The following is a 26434-nucleotide window of genomic DNA, read 5'->3' on the forward strand; positions in this document are numbered from 1 at the left end:
GTCTGTCAGTGAATTCTAAATCCTATTCACATTTTTGAAGAAAGAAAAATTATGACATGCTGAGGAAATAAGTTCTCAGAACTCAGCTGTCATTCATGGTCGTGAGACGTCACCCTCCTCCCGCAGGAACTCAGCGCTTGTTCATCAATTAAAGCGCATTTCACGTTTACATTCGTACTGTAGGACAGCGATTACTTGCACACTGAGTTGCACATATGAAGGTATGCGTTTTCACTACTTTTTTTTGTTTGTTTGTTTTGTTTTTTTTTGTTGCTTTTGACAAAACTTTGTTTTACATCCATTTTATAGTATAGCCTACTTTGTAATTGATTTCCTTAGCTATAGTGTAAGAAAGAAGTTTTACATCTACTTTTAGCTCACATATTTTACTATCTTTACTAAATGTTATTTATGTGTTTTCACATTGATTTTTTTTTTGGTAGTTAGGTTGTTGCTGGGATGAATATTATTGTATTATCAACTGATTATTATTTTATAAATGTGTATGCTGAAGAACTGACATCATCAAGATATTACCATAATACTTCTCGTTATTAATACAGTCTGTTATCTAATATAGTAAGAGCAGCACACAGACATTTTTTGTTATATGCAATGATGTGTGTCTGTGCACTGACTCGGAGACTGATCTTCCTGTTTTACTTCAGTCCCCCTGCAGCACAGCCGGCATGGGAACCCAAAGAAAGGACAGCTTCCTCTGGGGGAAAGGTATGTTCTTCTTTAATCATTTTCTTAAGACTGATGTTTTCTGAGACTGCAGTACAAGTTCTGTGAATTAGGGGATTTTCAGGCAAAATGTTCCAGTGCACCTTTAGTGGGATACCTGTGATATCCCCTTCATCTAAACTTGATCACTGAACATTTTGTAAAGGCATACAGTATGTGTGTGATATTAAAGTACCAGCAGTGTTTTTAGTGTTAAAATTAAGGATATAACATTGAATGATCTAAGGAGTCTCAATAGCAACCTGTGTGTGTGTTACTTGAAGAGAGCTTAAAAAATGACTTAATGATTCAATACTGTCCCAAATGGCACAGTCAGTAAGTATGTATTATACATATTGTGTGATATCATCCACAGAAATTTCAGTGTTGTGTTAATGCAACCAGTAACAGACCAAAATACATCCTATTTGGGGCAGTTCTCCAAAACAGAAGTAGCAGTGTTATATTTAGCTGATACATTTGGGCTGTGTTTGCACTTCAGGGTTTTCTTTCTGTACTATTCCTCTTCTCCGTGAGTGTGAGATCCAGGATCTGATGTGAGACTGTTGCTAACTGTTGATCTATTTGTGCTCCCATGTCATCTTCAGCACCTTTAGCTTTCAATACAAATGACAAGAAGCAATCTGACGTCCATAAGCATGTGATTCTAGATGATATTCAGGTATTTGGCTTTATAGTGTCTTTCTGCATATCATGATGATTAAGAGTGTCATATATAACAAAGGCTTTTAAGCAAACAAATACAAGTAGCGTATGTGCTAAAGAAAAATGTCATGCAAAACATTGTGAAGAAAATGATGGGAGTTAGGTATTTGTGTTGACAAATGTCTTCACTCTTGCAGAAACTCAGGCTGGAGATTGAAAGCATGATGTCAGAAATTCAAACGATGGAGGCCGATGATGAGAAGTGAGTATTCACCGCTATCACTCAGCTCTGAGGTACCATAGCAACTAAAACAATAAAATCAATCCAATGTATTTGGACGCTTGCTACATCATTTTTTCGCTGTAGTTTATTTCTGTATTGCACCGTTCTTCATGACAGCATTGAATCATTGTGGTCATTTTCACATCCACTTTTATAGTGTTCACATATATCACTTGGGTTAATGGTATTGTTGTTTAGATTAAAGTTATAATGTCTAATAAAATAAAGCCACATCTTTCCTCATAGCAGCATGAATACATGTGCATCAAAATTTCTCCTATGTAAACTCCTAGAGCCAAGCATGTAACTCATACTATCAATTCGGGCCTCAAACTTAACCTTGCAATGGCCATTCCACAGTCAGGAAAAGGCGATTTGAGTCTTTTAGTTTGAGAATACACGCAAGACACTTTGCATGTGCACTAGAAGCTGCAGAATTGAATTATACCATGAATGTTAACATTTGCAGGTTTAGTCTTTCGCACATCACGAAACACCATCGATGAGCGTGGGTATACTTGTTTCCTGTTTCTTGGTATCAATTTTACGAGAAGTGCTTTGGCTCTAGGCATTGCTAACTTTATATCTGGACATGCTAAGCTAAGCCACAGAAAATGTTAGACAGGTTATATTCCACAACCATTACACACTTTCATCATGATTTAACTGAATCAACACTCTATTGTCATAAACAGGCTCGAAACATTTTATGGAAAAGAGAATGATTTTTGTCACAATAATGACATTTTTTTTATTCTCCTCTAGTAAAAATGTTATGAAGAACAAGAGAATCCAGTGTGGAAAAAAGAAGTTTAACATGGACCCAAAGAAGGTATGAAGAATGAATCATTTGAGCTGCATGCAGTGAAACAGCGTGATCCATGTAGGGTAACAGCTTCAAAACTACAAGCAGATTTAGCTAAACTAGGTTAGAGGAAGAGGGGGTGGAGAGAGACAGAGAAAGAAAGATAGAACCACATCCTGTGTTTTCTGTAGAACAAGTGAGCTGAAGCCACACTGCATTTTCCGAGCAGCTTCGTATGTATGGTCAGTATGTTAAAAAACGACGACCAGTTTTGATCTTTTCACCAAACCAATTTCCCCCCAATCATGTGAAACCTACATGTAAAAGATCTCACCAATAAAAGGTTGTGTGATGCAATTGATATACCTATAGACCTTATTCAGAGCAGTTTTCATCCGCTGTAAAAAGCTCCTAGATCACTTAGAATTTCCCACAGCTCATGTTGTCTGGAGTTATTTGTCTGCTAAATTTATTGGAAAGATATTTTTTGCTGTGTTTCGTCAGCAGAACAATCCAAAAACACATTAAATAAAAGTACAACCCACTGAAGAAGAGATGCATGTTTATCCCTCACAGTCTCACTATCATTCTCGTTAAAAATCAAAGATGGCTGTGAATAAGGTCTTGCCATAGCCAATCATGCGTCAAGATCTGTATCTTATACTGTATCCTGTTTCTCAATGAATGTTTGATAACAGTGGTGCCAGTGGTCTGAGGTATAAAATCTGCATTATTTCATTGATCTTAACTGTGCCATTTTCAGGGTATCCAATACCTGGTGGATAATGACCTGTTGGAGTGGATACCAGAGGCTGTGGCTGAGTTCCTTTACAAAGAGGAAGGCCTCAATAAAACAGCTATTGGTGATTTCTTAGGAGAAAGGTATGATGATGGTTATATTTTTGTGGCGAATACTGCTTGTGGCTCTTATATAGAGAAAAAGATATTTCCTTCTTGTATCCACAGGGAGGAGATCCACCTTCAGATCTTGCAGGCTTTTGTTCACCTTCATGAGTTTTCAAACCTTAATCTAGTTCAGGCTTTGAGGTGAGAGGAGATCATCAACTTGCTGTTTAATTTCTTTGTATCGTTGTAACATTTACAAATACTGATTTTGTCAATTTGGGGGGAATCTGTGATTGTGGACATAGGCAGTTCTTGTGGAGTTTCCGTCTACCTGGTGAGGCTCAGAAGATCGACCGCATGATGGAGGCCTTCGCTCTGCGCTACTGCACCTGTAACGCTGGGGTTTTTCAGTCCACAGGTAGTTTGCCTCTGCGTTTAGAGGATAGGTTTCATGTTTCAAGAAATTCAAGAGACATTTAGAAACCAAAATGTGCTTTTTTCCTTATTGTTAATAATTCAGCATATTGCTGGGCCTATACAGTTCATGGTAATATTAATACATGTCAGCGTTTGACTATAGCCTTTTAACTGGTAGTGTCCTTCTAGGGGGACACTTGCTTTTCTTTATTTTTTCCTATAACATATTTTTGTAATCATCAAAAATTAGGTTTCATTCGAATGCTTAAACACTCAAAATTCATCCTGTAAAAAAAATCTGAAGTGTGTGTGTGTGTGTGTGTGTGTGTTGCAGACACCTGTTACATCCTTTCCTTCGCTATCATCATGCTCAACACAAGTTTGCACAACCCCAGTGTGAAAGACAAGACCACACTAGAACGTTTCATCAACATGAACAGAGGAATCAACAATGGAGGAGATCTTCCCAATGAACTACTCGAGGTGAGAGAGGTCACAGGGTCAATTTTCCCTCAAATCACAGCTAGACCAAACACTCACATCTACTGTATTTTATAATCCACGGGTTTTTCATTCAGATACACTACTATTTATTCAGCAAGGATGCATTAAAAAATCTAAACAAGAGACAGTAAAGACATTTGTGACCCTGGACCACAAAACCAGTCACATGGGTACATTTTTTTTAAATTGAGAGTTATACATCACCTAAAAGCTGAATAAATAAGCTTTCCATTGATTTATTCCATTTCTATTCCATTGATAAATTGACAATATTTGGTCGAGATACAATTATTTGGATATCTGGAATCTGAGGGTGCAAAAAAATCGAAACAATGAGAAAATCGCCTTTAAAGTTGTCCATTTATGTTCGCAATTGTGCTGCATTCACTCACAAAAATAAATGTTTTATATTTACGGTAGGAAATTTGCAAAATATCTTCATGTAACATGATCTTTACTTAATATCCTAATGATTTTTGGCATAAAAGAAAAATCAATAATTTTGACCCATACAATGTATTGTTGGCTGTTGCCACAAATATACCCGTGCTACTTGTGACTGGTTTTGTGATCCAGGGTCACATTTATAATGTTACAAAATATTTCTATTTCAAATGCAGTTTTTTTTTTTAGCTGTTTTGTAAATTAATAATAATAAGAAATGTTTTTTGAGCAGCAAATCATAATATTATAATGATTTCTGAAGGATCATGTGACACTGAAGACTGGAGTAATGATGCTGAAAATTCAGCTTTGCATCACAGGAACAAATTACATTTTGTTAGCAGATGCTAAATGATTTTTTTTTAATCATTTTTAATAAATGCAGATTTGATGAAGACACTTCTGACAAAAACATAAAAAATCTTGTCGACCCTGAACAATAATACTGTTCTTTTGTAGGTTTTGTATATGTACATTTCTGAAATACATTTTCTGTAAAGCTGCTTTGTATTGTGAAAAGCGCAATACAAATAAATGTGAATTGAATGTGAATAAAAGCATCTGCTAAATGCATAAATGTAAATGTAGTTAGAAATGTAATTTCTAAGGAATTTAATTTATTTCAAAGGAAAATTAGTTTTGTATTTCTTTTTTAATAATCCACTGTTGATGTCATGAATTTGTAATAATCAAGAATTGATCATTTCTCTTTATGGAAACATTCTGTAGAAACTTTATGAGAGCATTAAGAATGAACCCTTTAAGATCCCAGAAGATGACGGCAATGATCTCACGCACACCTTCTTCAATCCTGATCGAGAGGGCTGGCTTCTAAAAGAAGGTTTGTTACTCTATAGCTAATACTTATATAATATAGTTAATAAAATTATGACATGGCAGCTTCATCCCTATTATAATAGACCCCTGTTTGCATTGCAATTGAGCATTTTACATCATTAGTTCCATTCCTATCATTTGTTTGATTAAGCAGCATTACAAGCTGTGAAACAGCCCAATCAGATTAGAGGACTGTTCTTTCTGATCATCTTGATATTTCTGAATGTTAGTAACAATTCTGGTTAATCCATAGGTGGCAGAATAAAGACCTGGAAGAGGAGGTGGTTTATTTTGACTGATGGCTGCCTCTACTATTTCCAGTACACCACTGTAAGTACCCTACCTTTACAAAAATGTCAAGTTCGCTGATATAAAACACATTAAATTCGTTTTTTTTTTCAAGCTGAATAAGAATATTCATAATTATATAATTAAAAGGCCATTTTTTCTCTCCCTAGGACCAAGAACCAAAAGGCATCATTCCCCTAGAGAACTTAAGTGTGAACGAGGTGGAGTCCGGACACAAACAGGTACTTTTCCATTCCACCTAATCTATTATCACTGATCCAGTAGATAGCGTGTTGCTCTATAGGCCCCTATTAATGCTTGATGGTTATTTTTAGTCACTGAGTGATAACTGTCTCTCTGCGAGCACAGTCTAGATTTGCTTTATCAATCAAACTCTGCCCAGATCCTGGTTTCTGTTTTTCTTTCTGAGTCAGCATCTCGTAATACCAAGCGGCATTTAAATGTTTGTGATGTAACATCCTCTTGTAACCATGGAATGTAACCTTTTGAAAATGACGGCATATGCATTTTCTCTTTTAAAATGTGTGCGTTCAGTTCTGTTTGGAGTTGTTCAGCCCTCACCGCAAAGGAGAGACGATAAAGGCATGTAAAACCGAGACAGATGGGAGAGTTGTGATGGGCAAACATCACTCCTACAGACTCAGTGCTGCTTCTGAAGAAGAACGTGCAGACTGGATCCAGGCCATCAGGTACCAGAAAGCTCAGTATGAGTGAACAATTAAAAATAAGCAGATACTATAAACATGAACAATTTCTGAATGGCACCCAACCCTAGTTTGCAGAGTTACATTTTTAAGTAGGATTCCAAGGATTTTCTCATCATTTGGGACAGTACTCATTTAACATCAAACAAAATGCAGTACTTTCTTAAGGTGGTGTCTCTTTCCTCGTATAACACACTATGTGACTTTCACTAAGTAGTGAATATTGAATGAGTGAACGAGTCAATGGTTTTAGACCTCTTTGAAAAGAGCAGAGGCAAAATTTCCAGTTTTCTGTCCTGTTTTTCACCTGCTTACATCATTATTATAGCAACCGATGTAACTAACGCAAGTGTATTTATATAGCACATTTCATACACAGTGGTAATTCAAGTCCTTTATATAAAATAACAATAGTAAAAAATAAAGATAGGAGGAAGGTATATGAGAGACGAATATGATGTAGACAGAAGATATTTACAACACTCTAAACAAGTGGATCACATTTTATCAGCTGTCAGTCCTTGTAAAAAATTGTGTGAACAAATGTCTTTTTATGACTAAAGCAATGAGTTGTTGTAAGTCATGGGAAAGAGGAAGTTAAGTATTAGGTGTTTAGAAATGTTCACACACTTAGACATACAGTAACAATAAAATAATTGAAAAAGCATTTAGATTAGCTTTGACAGAGGAACTGAGAAAGAAAAGTGTATCTGAGTCTAACCGTTTCCTCTCTTGTTCTTAGAGCTTGTATCACAAAAGACCCTTTCTATGACCTGGTATCTGCACGCAAGAAGAAGATCATCAGCCACACCGAACAACACGATTAAACAGCTGACAGATTAATGAACTAAGGAGATCTGATCTTTCTAAACAGTTGCACACAGACTGAAGTACCAACAGTAGCCAATGGGACGTTCATGGGTACACCGGACTGACGGAAAAGATGAATGAGGTTCTCAGGGTGCTGATTGTCAGGCCTCCCTCTCACCACACAGAGGTCACCGCTGCTACATGTGCAGCCTCAGGGTTCACTCACACAGCAGCGTCGTGCTCAGGAGTTACGCCAACAAATATTTTGCTATTTATTTAAAGCTTAAGTGAAATCTTGGAAAGATCGCAGTTTCTTTTATTTGTAAAATATTGTAAAAAAAATTGTAAAATATTGTAGTGTCACCTGGTAACTGTAGGATTTTTTCTAGTCATGTTTAAATTTGAATTTTCAATGAAAACATTTAAGCTACATTTAATAGGCTAATTACGTTTTCAATCACTATTTTGGCTATTTTTTTTCCCTGTGTATTTTCCATTTGACTAAAACACATTTATAATACTATAATTATAGGTTTTAAAAAATATATTATCAACATGTCCATCTTGTAAGTATTGCATTGCTGGTTAGCATTAATGTTTATTAGATTGAAATTGTTCATATTCTGTACATAATAAATGATTTATTTAATGCACATATTATTATTTGATTTTAAGCTTATGTAATTACAGATAACTAATTCATAAACTAGTGAATACATTACAACCATGTTATTAAAATATAATGACTGCACTAGGCTGATCTACTGATGATCTGTAATTAAATGTATTTGCAGAACAAGCCTCGTTTGTCCAGAAGAGGGCACTGTTGATCAATGTAGAGAGAGCGAGAGAGAGAGAGCGAGAGTGTGTGTGTGTGGGTGTTTATATATGAAAAAATGGCGAGCGATTTTTACAATACACACTCATGTATACATTTACTGTGTATACATATTCAATCCCAAGCTGTTTTCCCCCTTGACTCTGCTTTTTCTGTAAAGCTGATTTGAAACGTTATTTATTGTGAAAAGGCTATACAAATAAACGTGCATTGAACTGTGTAGCCTATATATACAAACTATAAGTACAGTACTCATAAATATACATGCGTATATTTACATAGAACATGAGAGACCGTATCTAAAGCATTTAAAATCTAGTCTACTGAAGAAAGATATCTGAACTGTATTGGTTAACACAGTTGCTTCCTTTGCAACATTTATATTGCACTTGTGGTCTACAAGAGAACACTCCCCTCTTCCTGTGTATCATTTCCTTCATCTCGGTGTCATTCGCTCACCATCGTTTCAGCCCTCTCTTTCCCTTGCAAGATTAGCAATTTACTCCTAACTTGTTATAGTTTACAAAAAGTGCCAACTCAGCAGTTGAGCACTACTATTTGATAACCTTTGTAGACTGAAGTCTTCTCAAAAAAGAAAAAGAAAAAGGCATGTCAGTTTTTATAGTTGTTATCCATTAAACATTTTAGCAGCGCACATCAAAACACTCTTAACAAACAAGCTAAGGCAAATGTCACACCCATGTTAGTCTAACTGATCTGTTGACGTATCTCTGACAATGTCAGCTCAAGTAATGTGGATGTCACCATATGCACACTGACACAGTCTTATAAAGCAATTGTCTTATAAAGCAATTCAACGCAAAATTGTATTGTCCGTCAATATCAGCAGTTTTGAATTTAGGTGACTTGGGTCACTTTTTGACACATAACTGTCAAAAAGATGACCAATTTACCATAATTCACTATCTATATCACTCCAAGGACTCAAACAAAATACTTTGCTCATAACTCATAATTTTCATAAAGTAATTGTTAGCCACTTCTCAATTAAATCTGATTAAACTCACATTTGGAAAATAAAGCTTATTGTGTTTTCTTCCAGGGAGTTTTCCACAGTTACGAAGTTAGATGAAAAAGAAATACAAAGAATCAATTTATTTAAGGCCATTTATTGGCTCTCATGATGGAAAAATCAGTTGTCTCAAATCTATTCTGTCCGAGCGGCATACTTTACAGAGAACGCGGTCACATTCGTTTTTCTCCCTCATGCAAAACTCCCAAACAAACAGATTCCTATTTAAATGGCTGGATTTTGTCTGCGAAAGTTCTCTGAGCAACAGTAAATGTCACCACACCTTTAATGGTAACTGATCAGGCATGTTTTCAATGGGCATCTGTCAACTTCGCTACTGACCTTTCCCTTTTTCCTCTATGACTCTGAGGGAGCCACAGGCTAAAGGATTGGGCAAGTAGAACGGATTGGGACAGAGATAATATGTAGGGCAGAGATCTGCCAAACAGAAAAATTGTAACATTCTACATTTTTAGACACTTCCAATGAGCTCTGTAACCGGCAGGAGATCACATGATCCCAGGCTGCACATATATTTCAGTCATTTTTTTTCCACAGTGTCAGCAGCATTTTGGAAGCTGTTCAAACAACTTCTCAACCCTCTAAAAATACAGCACCAATTCTTAAAGTTTAAGCTAACATCTGACTCAATATAATTGTAGGGATAATCACTATCCACATCTTGTCCAAAATCCTCATAATGAAGAAAATGTCCTCTTTTTTTACAGCATATACAGCAGTAATCAAGGTTCTGATCTGGAAGCGCACATTTTTGTTGATTTCTCTCACAGGGATACCTCAGGACTGAATACAGGCCTTCTTCTGGCTACGCCTCCGCCCCCTCAGGCCTGAAAAGAAAACAGAAAATAGGGCTGCGCGTTAATTGAAATAAAACCATAATCGCCATATGGCTTTGTGTGGTTATCAAGTTGTAAAGGCTCCTATTGAATTAAATATTTGCGCTGTGTGTTTCAGAGTGAAGGGCAGCACTTTGTTCTTACAAATGAGCAGCTCATTAGCTCAGAGTAAATGTTGCTCCACACAAACTCCATCTCAGCATCTGTCTGAGTTTGGGTTGCTTTAACATGCATACTCAAAAATTTTCAAAAGAAAAGCTTTAAGGGCTCCGCGCAGTTTTCCGTCAAAATATGATCAAATGGTTTAACGCTTGAAGAATACAATTATTATTAATAATTATTATTATTATTTTTCTTAAATATGCATTTTATAATTTTACAGTGAAATATTTCAATAGTAATTTATTATTTGTAATATTAGTATTATTTTTATTGTCATACTGCTATATAAATCAAAAAGTTGTTGCCAAATTTTAAAAAATGCATTTTAAAACAACAATCACAATTTTAATCAGAAAATTCACAATTAGATTTTTCCCCAAATCATGCAGCCCTTCATGAAATACTGCACCATTTGAAAATATTGTACATGACTGTAGTCAGGATACATACCATCCTCGCCATCTGTGGCAATAGTCTGAAGAGAAACACTCCTTGGACCCATTTTGCTCTTTTTGAGCTTAAACTTCACTTGTGGTGGATTTATGATCTCAAATGTATCCTCAATTTCATCAGTGCTTTCAGTCTCTGAGATCTTGCGAGAAACGGGAGAAATGTTTTTGGATGCATCTTCTTGCACCTTAATATGATTGGCCAACCGAGATGCTTCCTTGGAACTGTTGGTAAGCTTGGTGTCTTTATGATTGATCTGTTTTGTGTCTGTGTTTTGATGGGTTGTTTTAGAGACAGTATCTGGACTCTGGTTGTTTGCTCTGCCTTTCAAGAAATGCCGGAAGGAAGAGCGCTGCTTTTTGGAACCAAACAGAGAGGGCTTCTTCCCATCGCCCTTACCGTCCTCTGTCCCATCCGGGGATGTAGGGGACTGTGAACATACACTGTCCCCATTGGGGTAGATTATTTTTTCCATGTTACTCACAGAGGCCTGGTCAACATAGTCCCTCAGCTTAGAAAGATCCTGCAGAGAGCCTGTTACACCTAGACTGTTGCCCACGACTAAAGAGTACTTAGGGTTGTGGTATTTATGTGCAGGCACCTTTAGGTTCGCCTGTTTGTTGTCCTCTACAGAGATCTGGAAGCGCGACGTGGATACGGGAACTGTGAGTTTGCTGGGTTCTGCTGGCGTTTTCAGCACAGGAACTGGCAGGGCCGGCTTGCTGATGTGAAACTCACAGTACAGGTCCACTTTATCAGACACTGCATATAGCTCTCTGAAGTCATTGTCGAAGAAGTCAACAACTTGTCCTGACATCACAGTGATTGTGTTCCGGTTCATCCTAGAGGAACTCCATGTAAAGCTATGAAGATAGGAAGAGTAAAGCACATGTAATGATGGAACACAGTGGTGGACAGAACAATAATTTGTACTGTTTGGTCTACATACTAACCTATAGGATCCAAACATTACTTTCTCTCCATCTACCAACATATATTTTGAGCAATGTGATCCTGGCAGACGACCAAAGGACAGCGGCATGCCAGAGCCCCGCACGGTTCGCACCCGCAGGTTCTGAAAGAGCAAAGGAGAAAATAATTCAAGCAGGATGAACAGTGAACACTGCATCAGTTTGCCCCGATTTTGCCATCCAAGACACAATTCTGGGACTGTAAATCATTTCTTTTGTCACAATGGAAAAATGACGAGAACAATCTTATGCTTCAGAAAAACCTAACCATATTTTTAAATTTGGGGTTCATTCAGTGAAATAATAATGAAAAACCAAAATGAGCACAGCGACGGGTGACATTGGTGCATGTGATAGAAACGTTTAGCTAAAAATATCTTTTTTATTTAGCATTCCAGTCAAGTTATGGTCAAAATTACCACAGGTTCAGTCTGAAGAATTAAGAAATGCCTCTTTTGTCCAGTAACCAGTCACAACTGCTGTTTTTGTTAATAGAAAAATATAGTCAACTTTAGCTCAAGAGCTAGCCGGTATCATTTCAATTATGTGTGTAAAAGAGGATGTCAAAACAGACATGGACTGGTTAAAATTGTGACCAGAGTCTTAGCTAAGATGTGTACGAGACACACAGTCCGCTTTAACTTTTGGTGTCACATTGTGACTTCATAAAAAAAACCTGGCTTCATACAAAAATATAAATGTACAAACATCAAAGATGACACCCTCCTAAACCTACAAGGTTTTAATAATTATTCTAAGTCTATGAGAATAGGGAAGTCCACACCACAGCTATAAAAATAATGACACAGAGGAACAATATTGTTGAAATTACTTTCAGAATGTGTTTTCTAGCTGATAGAATAATAAAATAAAAACAATAAAAAGAGCCAATCAGAATCCACCGACTTTTAAGAGCTTGAGAATTTAAAGCAGCAGACGACAAAACACGCAGCCCAAATATTAAATTAAATAGCAGCATTTAGAACTTGATAACCGCACAAAGCCATATGGTGATTACGATTTTATTTCAATTAACCACATAGCCCTATTTTCATTTTTACGAAAACAACTTTTACTTCTGTTTTCTTTTCAGGCCTGAGGGGGCGGAGGCGTAGCCAGAAGATGGCCTGTATTCAGTCCTGACAAAACAGAACGTAATCGCCTGTTGGTGTAGATGCCAATATAGTTATCCTTATAGTTATCGTTCTTGGTGTGAATGGACCTTTACTACTGGTATAAAGTGTGAAATCTGGCTTTCACAAAAGATGTGTCAGGTCAACACACCTGACATGGGCAGATATATCGCTAGTGTGAGGTTAATGAAAAAGAAATCCTTGCATACAGAGGTGTGGTGCTTTCATTTGCACACTGAGGACTCAAAGGAAAGGAATACTGTAGCTACAAAAGGACTCGAGTACAAGGCTGGCATGGACAGGGAAAAAGCAGAAGCGTGAGAGATGAGGGTGCTCCACAACTCTCCTAAATGAGATCAAGTTGCCCTTTTTTCTTAGCTCTGTTGAAATCTGCAGATCCTCTTTCAGGAAATAACAATGCTGAATTATCCAACTCTATTGCTCAATGTAAAAAGCCCCAGTGTCCTACATAAAACAATCCACATAGATAAGGCTTGTTGGCAGTGTATCTCAAGGAGATCAGTGATATTTGGGGCAGTCTTGCAGAAAGTCCTGGGTTTCATTCTACAGCGCTGTTATGCATGTGCACATCAGACCAGGAAGTCAGTTGAACCCTGTGGCAACGGCTGCAGAACCATCCAGAGTTTCAAGTTCACACAGATCCCTTAAAGTTCAACTGACAATCTGTTAACATGTGCATTTATGTGTGATCTTGCAAGTCATGTGTTCATGTTTGACTTCTTTTCCAGGAAAGCCTGATAAGGCAAGTCTGACTATTGTTAACATATAAACATTGTTGTTTTAATAACACGTGTCTTCTCTTTTAGTTAAGAATACAATGGGGCAAGGGATCATGTTGGTTTACTAATAGCTTGTATTAAAGGGTTAGTTCACCCAAAAATGAAAACTCTGTCATTAATTACTCACCCTCATGTCATACCAAACCCAGAAGACTTTCGTTAATCTTTGGAACACAAATGAAGATATTTTTGATTAAATCTGAGAGCTTTCGGTCCCTCCATAGACAGCTACGCAACTACCACTTTTAAGCTCCAGAAAGGTAGTAAAGACATCATTAAAGTAATGCATGTGACTCCAGTGGTTTAACCTCAATTTTATAAAGTGACGAGTGCTTTGCACAAAAACAAAACAAAAAAACAATTACAACTTTTTGGGGCCGATACATCTCATATTTTTTTTTTTCTATTTTTTATCATCTTTGTCTTAACAGCCCTTAAAACTTGTACATTGGCGGCCCACTCGTTTTGTTTTGTTTTGCTTAATTGTTGGTGCTGGGGTCTTTGTGCCGGTGTAACACATTCAAATGACGTTCATTGACAAAGTCAGCGTTCATTTTTTTTTGACAGACCGGCCCATTAAACACGTAGATCACTGAGTTAGTTGAGTATAGTTCAATTGTTCATTGTTTAAATGACAATTTTTTGGGTTATTTCATCTGTTAACTCTCACTTGTTCCTACTCACTCATTACATGGCATTAGTGGTTTAAAGGAATAGGAGTTGGTATACATATCAAGGGCGTGCAAAGATGGGTGGTGTTTATGATTATTTGTAGTGGGCCAGTCTGGGCCAAAATGCCCGGGCCGATTTTTTTGTCCCAGTCCAGCCCTGAACAACATGCATGCGTCATGATGCTCCCGTGAACGCACATAAAAAAAATACTTACGGGTTTGGACTGACATGAGGGTGAGTAATTAATTAATGGCAGCATTTTAAATTTTTAGGTGAACTAACCCTTTGAAAGAAACAAAACTTGAATGGGGCTGAAGAACAGACACTGATTAATCCACTGATAGCTGGTAGTTTACCAAGAATTGTTCAGTATAATTGTTCAGTATATTAATTGATTTAAACTCCATGGTCACAATAGTGCAGTTAAAATGGTAAATTATATAAAATAATATAAAATAAAATGATAATAATAAATATAAATAATATCAAAAACAAAGCCTGTAAAGGACCAAAATATTTTATATTTGCTTTAGTATAATGCATCCTGGTATTTTACTTTTACTATTCTCATTACAGTCATTTTAAAAACAATACCTTCATAAAAAATAATATATATATATATATATATATATATTTTTTTTTTTTTAATTAAAATCATGAATTAAAGCCAGTACACCGCATTTTTTCCACATTATGGTAATGAGAATAGAAGAAAGAGAATCTTTTTTTTGCATTACTGTAATGAACAGTTGGGGGAAATGATCTTACTTGTCAAAAAATGATTACCTAAAATTGGTTTCATTTTTGCTTTATGTAAAATACAATTTATTATTTTCCTTGTTTTGATGTATGGGGTAACGTTTGTGAATCAGTCAATAATTTTCACTCACCCTCAGATGCTGTGTAGAAATCTGCAACCTGCTGCTCATGTCCAGGAAGTGCGGCAAGCCGTTCTCCTCCAGCAGCAAGTACACAGCCACCCCTCTCTTACTCGCAGCATCTAAGAGATCCTGCAGGATCTGCAGGTCTGTCAACAGGTCCATGACCACTGCAACTAACTGAAAACCAAGCGAAACCAAACAGTGGTAAGAGCTTAACTTATTCACTGAGCTTATCATAGCATCTGCTTTGAGGTGTGTATGAAGCCACACTGGCCTTTTTTTTTTTTAATGACTCTAGTCTTCTTTTTACAGTGCTACCACTGTAGCTTGTCTCAGCTTGAGGTAACACGTGAAGTCTCATACAGGTGAAGGGAGAACAGGGAGCAGCTACACACACTCCAGCAGACGCATTAGAGGCGAGGTGATTGGGCTACTCAAAGGGTTTAGACCAAAAGTCCAAACTCAACATGAGTCTGCCACAAGCTATCCACAAAACAAAGCAGCCAGTCTGGGTCAAAGGGCATGTATGTGTTATATATAAACCACACACTTCAGCATTTAAACAAAATGTAAACTAGGTCAGCATAAAACTCAATGTCGTGGAAAAACAAGTTTGAAGCTAGTTAAAGCTAAAGGTTTTTAAGGTTAGGCCTCAAACCCTTCTTCATCATCACTGACTCGCACGTCAAAGCTCTATGTAAATAAGAATGAAGCAATTTGCATTAAAGAGAAAACAAACACAGGCGTGTCTTTTTACTTTTGATAACACAGATTCTCTTCTTCTGCTAAAAATTAAAAATGCATATGGAATTCTTTTTTTAGAAAAGTGACTTTTTTAGAAAAGTCAGGCCTATTATATTGTGAGTAAGCTATCCCTTTCAGACAAGGAACTAATAACCTTTTTAAGCATTCTTCACAAGTTAAAGTTCAAGGAAATGTTATTTTTAAGACGCATGTTTCTTATCAGTTCTTCAAGAGGAGGTGCCACATGCTTCAGATGAACATCAAAGACATTCAGATGACATGAAGATATGTGTGAGCATCACGATCAACCTGAATAATATGTAAATGGCATGTCCTGTAGACATAGTCTAATGCTAACATTGACACATTTCCTCAAACTAAAATGAAAAGCTAGTCGGCTCTGAAATTAAGGCACATCTCTGTTACAAAAGCTGCGCTTGAAGACTAATAGTAAAAACATAAATTCACAATTTAGTGACAAAGAAATCTCAGCTGCCGTTTATTTATGCATGAACGTAACTACAAAACTGCAGCACCTGCCAGAATGACATTAACTTCATTTGATAAGTGTATTTGAATAAGTTTCACCGCAAATAAGTCTCACTTGTCACAGCTCTTTGCACCATAAGTACACGATTGTAAACTAGAACAGACACAAGATATAGCCTATACACAATAGCTATACCCCAAAAACTCAACTAACCAGCTATACATTTCACACTGTATTAATTTTACTGTTACAAATAAAAATTACAAAGATTTTAATGATCTGTTAAGTATCATCTCATGCCATTTGGAATGTATGACAGATTTACAAGGTATTTGTGAGAGGAAAGGTATATAGCTAAAATATAAATTACATGAATTAAATGAAATGTAGTAGAACTCCAGTTTTTGAGCTTACATTTTCCATGAACGTTTATTTCAGCTTTTGTATTAATTGAGGGTTAGTGTACAGTACTTGGGGATGGACTGATGCCGCTGAAATGCTTTGTTCCCGAAGTGTGTCAATATAACTCACTGTTAAGGAAGTCACATCATGTGTGTGTGTGTGTGTGTGTGTGTGTGTGTGTGTGTGTGTGTGTGTGTGTGTGTGTGTGTGTGTGTGTGTGTGTGTGTAAACCCGGTAGCAAATAAGTAAGACTTGAGGCCTCGGGCAGTGTGATTGACAAGGCAGTTACAGACGAAACCCAAGGCTACACGAGAGAGATATCATCAATTTCCAAGAAATCTGACTTCTTCACTTCAGACGAAATCTGCTGAACTTAATTCTTAATATTTGTACTTAACTTTATTCCATTATTATTTATTCAGTTTCCCCAAAACTTTATGGCATGTTTTAAAACAGTTAGGTGAGAGTTAAATGGTAATTATTTTAAAAGATGACGTCATTCATGAGTCATAAGTATAAACCACATGACTGACAACTAACTTAGAATCATGTCATAAAGACAGCCCCATATAAACTTACAGTAAAGCTGGTTGAGGCCACATGCTTCATCATCATGTGCATGATATAGAAACCAATAAATCTATAACATCATAAATATGACTACATTTAAACAACAGGCTTAGTCAAGACACTAATTAACAATCACTTCTTTCCTTAATGTCCATTATTGTTACTACTTTATTGGTAAGTACTTTATTTTAAATAAAGTAATCCAATAGTTACTAGAATGTTTTTCACAAGTTAATTATTCATTAGATTTTAGTGTAAGGATCTGTGGTTCAAACATCTTATTTGAGACAGACAGATTAGTATTTATCCCAGTTGTTACCAGTAACATTTATTATGTCACTAGTTATATCACTAATTGCTTTTTATCCTATTTAACTGGATGGAATGGCTACTTCATAGTTTAAAAAATAAGTTTTAACAGTAAGTTTTACGAACAATGGGAATTCACAACAGAGGTCTAATTAAAAATGTAATGGTGACTATTCAGTTGGCACTAGGAAAACTAGACATGATCTCCTGGAGCTGAACTAGTAGGTACTAGTAATATGAGTTACTAGTAAAACACAGTTGAGCTGTGAACCACAGATTACCATAGAATTGAATGGCAAATAATTGCCAATAGTAGTAACAATGGAATCATTACTTGTTGTGATTTTAGTATAGTGAATATTACTTAAGGAATAAGTACTATTTTCTAATGCGTAAGTAGGCCATTGAATACTAATTTTGAACAATATTATTGATCTGACTGTACTGACACTATTGGATGAGAGCTGAACTGAGCTGGACGATGACATCACTGTTTTCTGAAGAACTGCTTTATAGATTAAATGAACTAATTTAATAATTGATATTTACAACAGAACTGAATCAACACTGAACTGACTTCAGCAATGACATTGTTTTCTTTTAGAGCTGCCGAAATGAACCCTGTTTGAATGAATAATTTTCCTGATCACTGTGCAACTGCTTTGAAACAATCTGTATTGTATAAAACGCTATATAAACATAGGTGACTTGATTTGACTAACTTAACAGATTACTACTGAATTGTGAAAATTAACTGCATTCTAGTTACTACACTGTAAAAAATGATATGATCAATAAGTTATGACAACATTTTCAAAAGAAGTTAAGCAATTTTCAGCTCTTTTTATAAGTTAGGCCTATACAAGATTCAACTAATTTCAACAGAAGTCAGATTTATGTAATTTAAGTTGAAATGACTTAAACATCCAAGTTGATTGTACTTAAAAATGTAATGCAGCAACTTTCTTTTTACAGTGTATTGGAACAAATAATACTAATATTTTTTTTAAAAGTAGCCTTGCCTACTAGTAGTAACAAAAATAGATTTATTAAAAAGTTTAGTTTTTAGGAACAAGTAGTAAACGGCCTTAGTCGCCTACCTTTGTAGATTCTTGAATGAGTCTGCGGACCACCTCTTTAATGTGCGGACTGTTAGTTTTGGGTGGGTGGGTGTAAACCGACACCCGAGTTACCCCTTTGTAATGGCCGTTGCTAGGCCAACCGATGTCCAGCGGAGGGATCTCCGTATCAGACATGGTCGGCCAGTAGGTAGAGTGAACACCTGAGTCTGCACTGGTATCATGGGGCGACCGTGAGCAGCAGGTGTCCGAGTCACTGTCATATTCCTGGAACGTGTCCCGCATCCATTTGATTTCCCTGGCGGAGAGAAAGTCTTTAACGTTATCCTCTTTGAGACGCATCTTAAACGCGCCATCCCCGTTCTTCAGGAGCTGCTCGAGCGCGGCCCGCTGCTCCTCGCTGTAATAAAACTCTGGTTTGGACTCCGGTATCTTCACGTTAACATGATCGTCGTCCATGCATACTAGCTGAGACTCAGCCATGGCAGCTGTGCACCCGGAAACAACGGTTCACCTGTGTGGCTCCAGACGGTACGCTCAGCCCACCTTTACCTGTTTGAGTGGTTGGTTGAGGTGATTTCAGAGCAAGATTAAAGAGAATGGGTGGGCGGGGTTTCTGTAAAGTTGTGGGCGGAGCATCGCCGAACTGTAAGAAGGTTATTGGGAACTGACATGACGACACTTGTTTAATACAAATATAAAAGACGGATGAAACTGTCACGGTAGTTTCCCTGACTGACGCAGCACTTTTCTCTTTATTTATTTTTTAAAACTGCCCAGAAATTGAATAATAAATACAACTACCACCAATAAAAATAAGTTATTTGTTATCATTTAGGCTACCTGTATAACTTTACTTATTGAAAGAAAGCCATGCAGGTTTGATGACAGATTTTTTTTTTTTTTTTGGATTGAACTATCCTTTAAAAAAAAATAACACAACTTATATCTGAAAACAGAAAGGTAAAGTTTATTCAAATCCATCATACTACCGCTGGTATCATCATATTTGCCATCTGTATTTTCCATCCTGCATAGTAAAAAAATAATCATAGCTAGCCTATTCTGCCTGTGCCATAGGCCTATTTTGACAAACGACAGATTTTTAGTACAAAAATTGGTACAGTAACATGAAAGCTTTGCTTGGTACTGTAACACCTTCTCTTGCGTTAGTGTGTTCTACTGAAAATAAACTGGACATGAAAGCGATAAAACGGTCATTGGATGGGCTACAGAATGTACTGTATAATTCAGTAATTCATGCTGTATAAGGAAAACCGTCTAGTCATTAGGAGAATTTGACATAAGGGAAATGATATAGTCCTTCCTTCGTACCTTATTTGTAAAAAAACTGTATAGTTATGTATAAAAAAGAGAAGCAAGAAAGACCTTCATGAGTAATGTCTTTTTCTCACTTCTCTTCAAATGTTCTGCAGCCAGCTTTATAAAAGTAATTTAAAAATAATCAACCATCCATACATTATAGGCAGGCATTTGGCGAGAGTACGATGGATTTAGTATGGTGATTCCACACCTCCAGGCAGTCGAAGATATCAGATCTGTTCTGTGTAATTGACAGGGAATAGTCCAGTCCTGCCGCGCAATCGACCTTTCCACCACGATGCATCAGAACGGTCCAGTACTTCAATGGTGTCACCAGCATTGAAGCCCAACTCGTCATCTTCCTCTGCAGTGAAGTCATATACAGCTCTCACCTGTATGGTTGACCTCTGACACACACACACAAACAATAAAGTGTCAGTAGTACCATAATATCTTTCTATATATTTATATAACTACCGGTAGCCATTTAAAGGTGAAGTGTGTCGTTTCTGTGCCACTAGCATCACGGACAGGAAAGTATTTTAACAAAATGTGACACAAATCACTTTAAAAACAAAAACGAAAGAAAAAAAGAAGGTGTTCACACTAGACAGTGTTTAAGCCTTGAGAGCAAGTGGGATTTCTGGTATCATACCGGAGAAGGCAAAGTATCAGAGGTTCGCCGAGGGGCTGGACTGTTCCTCCCTTGGTGACCCACAGTGTTAGCTTTCTCCTCAACACTTCCTCTCTTACTCTAAAAAAGAGCATAGTTTTATTTATTGAACTGTTATACAGTATATATAATACAATTAAAATGTAATACATATCTTATTTATACAATATTTAATATTTAAGCTTTTAATAATCTGTTTTCCAGGTTTCCTGTAGGTTACAGTTGGTTAGTTGGAGCATTTTGAATGGAAGCTTTTTAATAATTCAGCAAGGTTTTTCAGTTTTAAATGCATGCACAGCTGGGGTTTGACCGTTGACATGCTTGTACCTTCTGGTTGTGAGTTTGATCTGTTGTGTTGCGGTGTTGTGATGAGGTTTGTGGACCACCATAACCACCGCCTGGGGGAGGCCGAGCTTCTACTTGACTCTTTAACTGAAAATAAGGACCAATTATTGATCATTATTTATCTCCTGTACACAGACTCTCAGATTCATTCACATTTAAGCCATGTTTGACAGAATCTGCTCATATAGTGCATTGATAATATCTAAACTTAGAAATTAAAATCTGCCCCACAAAGCTTTACTTTTTGATGGTCTTACATCAGATATCTCTTGAGAAGCAAGAGTGAAATCAGCAAATGGGTTAGTTCAAAGAAGGTAAAACGAGAGTTTAATGATTAAGTTTGACTGGAGTTCTGTTATGAGATTCATTATAAACAGAAACCTAGAGGATTAACAGCAAACATACTATATTTATTGATTTAAATATAGAGTTTATTTACAGGCGGAGGTGCTCTTGGCTCATCTCCACTTCCGTCCCTTAGGAATATCTGCCTCTGCTTGGATATGGAGGTGATCTTGTAATGCTCCACAAGCTTGTTCAGAGATGTAAACTTATCCGTCCACAGGTAGTACTGGCCCGCTTTATCCTTCATAACTTTAAAATGCTGTACATCATGCTCGTGTCTGTAGAGCAGTGGAAAAAACAAAGTGATACAGTATATTAATTATTAATTAAAAAGTAAATGTGATCAAAATTAACCCGAAATGTTCACACTTATTTCAGTGTCTCGTTTGGTCATATGACAGACCTTTTTTTTTTTTTAACTACAGTTAACAAAAGCTGCACAACCCGCTCTCTGCACTAGAGGGAACCCTTGCTCATTCTCTCTCTCTCTCTCTCTCTCTCTCTCTCTCTCTCTCTCTCAGTCTTGCACAGTGCATTCAGTTAAGATCTACTGTATAGGTGATTTATGAGAGGATGGCTGAAACAAATGGACTGTCTGACCGCTGTAATAAGATGGATGTTATAGATGCATTATTGATGGAGTGTTTCCATAGGCCAGATTCAGTGTGTGTGGGCCTGAAATGGCTCAGGTGTGAGCCTCTAGTCAATGAGGATCTTTCAGCCTCATGGCTTAAGCACTGACATTACAATTTGTGGGATAACAGATTCACAGCACTTTAAGGGTGACCTTCATTGGCCAGCTGAAATATTAGTACTAGGATAACATTTTCAACATTCTTTTCTTTTCGTGTAATTTTACACTGATTACAGTGAACTTAAGGAAACACACAAGCAAAACAAAACGGATATGTGCTGATGCAAAAATTTAAATCTGACATTGTAATATTAATCCACTAATTCCACTAAATGTTTTACCTGACTGAGATGGAGAAGTCTCCAGGGGAACTCTGGCTGCCACGGATCAGAAAAGCACCCACCTCTTGGGACATTAGCGCATCCTCAGCCGAACCACGAGTGGCGCTCTCTTTGAACCAGCTGGAGAGGTAATCCAAATACACGTGTGTTTATTCAGGTCTCACTATTAACTACTACATGCTCACAGGTTATTTGCATGTGGTTGCAAAGATAAATATCACATGAGCTCACCTTGGCACTTGACTTTCAACATAGTTTTTTGGTATGAAGCCCTCGTGACCGTGTAGCTCTGCCTTGAACCAGTCGTCTTGAGATCCTAGGATCTGTTTAGAGTAGTATTTGTCAAAATTAATTTCTGTCACATAAAACAATCATGCTTTGGTAAATAGTTATGAGATAGATATTTTTATTTATATGACATTATAAGTCATAACTATGAGTTAAAAAAAATCAAAATTATGAGATAATTTGAGATAAAAACATAATTATGACATAAAAAGCTAAGTTTATGAAATACAAGGACATATTTTCGACATGAGTTGAAATTATGAGATAAAAAGTAATTTATGACTTAAAAAGCTGGAATATGATACAAAGAGTAAATCAACCTTTAATGTCATAATTATGAGATTAAAGAAACACTCCACCGGTTTTTCATATTAAAGTATGTTCTTCCCTTAACTAAGACGAGTTGATACATACCACTCTCGTCTCAGTGTGTGCACTCAATCGCTCTGGCGCGCAGCGACACTTTGATAGCACTTAGCTTAGCCCAGTTCATTCATTAGGATCCAAACAGAGATGAAGTTAGAAGCGACCAAACACCTCCACGTTTTCCCTATTTAAATACAGTTACACGAGTAGTTACACGACCAAGTATGGTGACACAAATTAATAGCACTTTGGAGCACTTCGACTCAGCGCAGTAATATCATCACTCCTGAAAAATCCTCTCCCCCTCTCCCTCTCACTTCTGTCATTAGAACCAACGTGACTTTTTACTGCGCCGAGTCGAAGTGCTCCCAAGTGCTGTTCCGCCATACATTATAGTTATCCTTTTTACCCACTTAGAAAAGCGCCACGTTTTATTTTGTGTCACCATACTTGGTCATGTAACTACTCGTGTAACTGTATTTAAATAGGGAAAACGTGGAGGTGTTTGGTCGCTTCTAACTTCATCTCTGTTTGGATCCTAATGAATGAACTGGGCTATAAGTGCTATCAAAGTGTGGCGGCGCGCTAGAGCGATTGAGTGCACGCACTGAGACGAGAGAGGTATGCATCAACTCGTCTTAGTTAAGGGAATAACATAGTTTAATATGAAAAAACGGTGGAGTGTTCCTTTAATGTCATAATTCTGATTTTTTTTATAATCATCATGATTACAGTTTTTTTATTTGTATTTTTTTTACATATTATTATATTTTATGCAATGCATAATTGTCTTTATTTAAAAACTAAAAACTACAGTCATCATATGACTCACATTATCTTTGCCCAATGCATTGGCACTAGCTATAGAGTAACTGCTGTAGTGAGGAGTGGTAGAGCAGTACTAAAAGATTGTTTGAACTTTATCCCCCATTGGCTGCTGATGCCAACAGTTATTTGAAAATCCACAACTCATCAAATGTGTGTAGGTCAAGATTCACACCTCCATTTGTGTTTAAAACCTCAACCATTTCGAAGAAATCTTGAATGCCTCATTTTCTGTGCAGTTTCATGAAGCATCCAGAGTTTTATGAGCCCATGTTCAGCGAGCCCATTTTTTTCTTTCTGCAATGTATCAAAACAATAGCTGGATTTGTCTTGTACTTGTTTTCTCTGTCTACACTGTTCACATTCCGTTTTTTTTACTAGCATCTGTAATGCTTTTCATGTGGCGGTCAATGTACAGAATGGCGCTTGCAGTGAGCGGTGTTTTAAAGCCCTGACTCAAGGGCCTCACAACTCTGAAACCAAAGTAAGAGCTTTTAGTTTGTGTGCTTGGGTCCTCTATCACTCACCTTCAGAATGTCTCCTTTCCGGAAGCTGAGCTCATCTTCTGCTGTGCCATTGAAGTCATACTTTCCCCTGGCCTCCATGATAAAATACTGAGATGAACAGAGAAGAGGGTCTATAAGCTGCCATTAAAGAGATAAAGGTAACAGGTTAGACAAGCCAGGCTGATGAAAGCACCAGAAAATGAAGAGTAAATGTGTTAACCTCAGGCTTGTGAGAGACCAGAGAGGTCAAACTCCTGCTGATGTTCTTGCTAAGCAAAAGCGTGCAGCTGTGGTTAGCTGGCTAGTCACAATTGTATGTAATGCAAAAGTGCATCTTTATTAAAAGGGAGCAAGTTGGTGAGAAAAAGGCTACTCAATGCTTATCATAGCTTAAGATTTGACCACACAGTCCTAAAGGTTTTAATGGGGGGAATAGGTAAAGAAATGACTGAAGCAGGTCAATTATTGTATTAACCCATAATTATGAATGAAGAGGTCAAGACTTACTATAATACACTGTCTGTGATCTGAGGGTCTCTGAGAATACACTTGTTTAACTGGCATCAGGAGGCCATCACAACTCCGCCTAAACAGACAGATGCCGGTGTAAATTAATGAAGTAAAATTAATTATGGCATCACAAAACATACACGTAGTCCATTCACACGTGTGCTACTGTATAATCCAGGTCGTCTAAACTTGTAAGGTAGTAGGAAACAAACATTTAAGTCATTATTACTTATAATGTTTTGAAGCTTTTAAAGCTTCTTTTTGGTGAACTAACCCTTTAAGCCAGTCCATTATAAATACATCAAAAACTTGGTTACCCTTTATTTTAAGGTGTCCGTGTTACAGCGTAATTATACATTTACGTACTGAGTAATAATAATTAGCTACATGTACTTACTATAAGATTAGTATAGTATAGTATAGTATAGTATAGTATAGTATAGTATAGAATAGTATAGTATAGTATAGTATAGTTTAGTATAGTATAGTTTAGAATTTGGTTTATGGTTAGTTGCGTGTAATTATGCTTATAGTTATTACTATAGGCCTAGTAACTACATGCAACGTGTAACAAGGACACTATAAATACAATTTTTATGAAAATCCTTCATATTTGCAGTGGGTGCATGGGAGTTTATCTTTAAGAGATTGTTTTTATTTTAACAAAGTTGGTTAATCTTCTTTTTAACCAGATTGGTTGAGAAGTTTAAAGGTCTTCTCTGTTCTCCTCTGAATAGAAAGAGAAAGAGTGTATAGAAAAGAAAGGGATGCTGGTTATCATGATCATTTGCATCAGTAGAAAGGAGAGATTCACAAACAGCTGAGGAGGAAATGCAGATTAAATTATATTTAATCACTACAATATTATAATGCATGTCCTTCCCCATCCACCATTTCAAGATGGTGACGGTACATGAGAAAACACGCGAGAGGGAAATAAAAGTGGCTTATATATATATATATATATATATATATATATATATAGGGCTCGTTCAGACCAAGAATGCTAACTATATAACTGTGTGTGCTTAAAAGTGTATGCTGCAGTTTTGTCGTCTGCCGCTTTAAAAGCTCAAGCTCCTCAAAGTCATGTGGATTCTGATGGGCTGTCAATGTTTTTATCGTCTATCAGCTGAAAAAAGTAGTTCTGAAAGTGATTCCAACGATATCGTTTCTTGGTGCCGTTATCATTATAGTTGTGGTGTGGACGCTATAATGTTTCTATTCTTTTATTTTTAGAAGAATTATATCTTCATTGTTATCGTTATAGTTATCGTCCTTGGTGTGAACAGGCCTATAGACAGCGATATACAACGTATACAACACACTGCTCTTTTTGATGTTATGACAAAAAGTTTTTCAAGTTACATTTTTAGGCCGGTCCTCCTCAGTGGTCTAACAGCGCTCATCAATGTCAATGAGATGGCCAAAATAGGCTACCATATCTGTGTATGTGAATGTGTGCATATTTTATAATAAAATATTATTTGTAAATAGTTTTAATTGATTACTTCACAACTACAATTATACATACAA

General features: G+C 36.7%; 3 protein-coding genes across 4 annotated transcripts in view; 1 reads left to right on the top strand and 2 right to left on the bottom strand.

Moving 5' to 3' along the window:
* cyth4a (cytohesin 4a) lies at nt 1–8777 on the top strand. Its single transcript, XM_081348963.1, has 14 exons — nt 1–221; nt 669–729; nt 1335–1408; nt 1590–1654; nt 2441–2507; nt 3244–3362; nt 3447–3527; nt 3632–3744; nt 4078–4226; nt 5421–5532; nt 5782–5858; nt 5987–6058; nt 6372–6526; nt 7284–8777. Exons 1-14 carry the CDS (start codon nt 216–218, stop codon nt 7366–7368), a joined length of 1236 nt encoding a protein of 411 aa, XP_081205089.1. The 5' UTR covers nt 1–215; the 3' UTR covers nt 7369–8777.
* fam83fa (family with sequence similarity 83 member Fa) lies at nt 8352–19471 on the bottom strand. Its single transcript, XM_081348838.1, has 5 exons — nt 18764–19471; nt 15158–15325; nt 11645–11766; nt 10692–11554; nt 8352–10070 (listed from the first exon to the last, which is right to left on the bottom strand). The coding sequence occupies exons 1-5, from the start codon at nt 19223–19225 to the stop codon at nt 10021–10023; spliced, it is 1665 nt and encodes a 554-aa protein (XP_081204964.1). The 5' UTR covers nt 19226–19471; the 3' UTR covers nt 8352–10020.
* Nucleotides 19465–26434, bottom strand: part of grap2a (GRB2 related adaptor protein 2a) — a 10000-nt gene continuing 3030 nt past the window's right edge. The window contains exons 2-9 of one of the 2 annotated variants that reach the window (XM_081349087.1): nt 24896–24974; nt 24410–24526; nt 22635–22726; nt 22404–22523; nt 21523–21706; nt 21066–21170; nt 20721–20819; nt 19465–20472 (exon numbers count right to left, since the gene is read on the bottom strand). In XM_081349087.1, coding sequence (XP_081205213.1) covers nt 20296–20472; nt 20721–20819; nt 21066–21170; nt 21523–21706; nt 22404–22523; nt 22635–22726; nt 24410–24526; nt 24896–24952 — 951 coding nt within the window. In that variant the 5' untranslated portion in view covers nt 24953–24974 and the 3' untranslated portion in view covers nt 19465–20295. The remainder of the gene's footprint in view (nt 20473–20720; nt 20820–21065; nt 21171–21522; nt 21707–22403; nt 22524–22634; nt 22727–24409; nt 24527–24895; nt 24975–26434) is intronic. The other variant, XM_081349088.1, reaches the window with a different exon arrangement.

The sequence above is a fragment of the Scardinius erythrophthalmus genome (assembly GCF_964197995.2).
Source record: "Scardinius erythrophthalmus genome assembly, chromosome: 1".
Classification (NCBI taxonomy): domain Eukaryota; kingdom Metazoa; phylum Chordata; class Actinopteri; order Cypriniformes; family Leuciscidae; genus Scardinius; species Scardinius erythrophthalmus.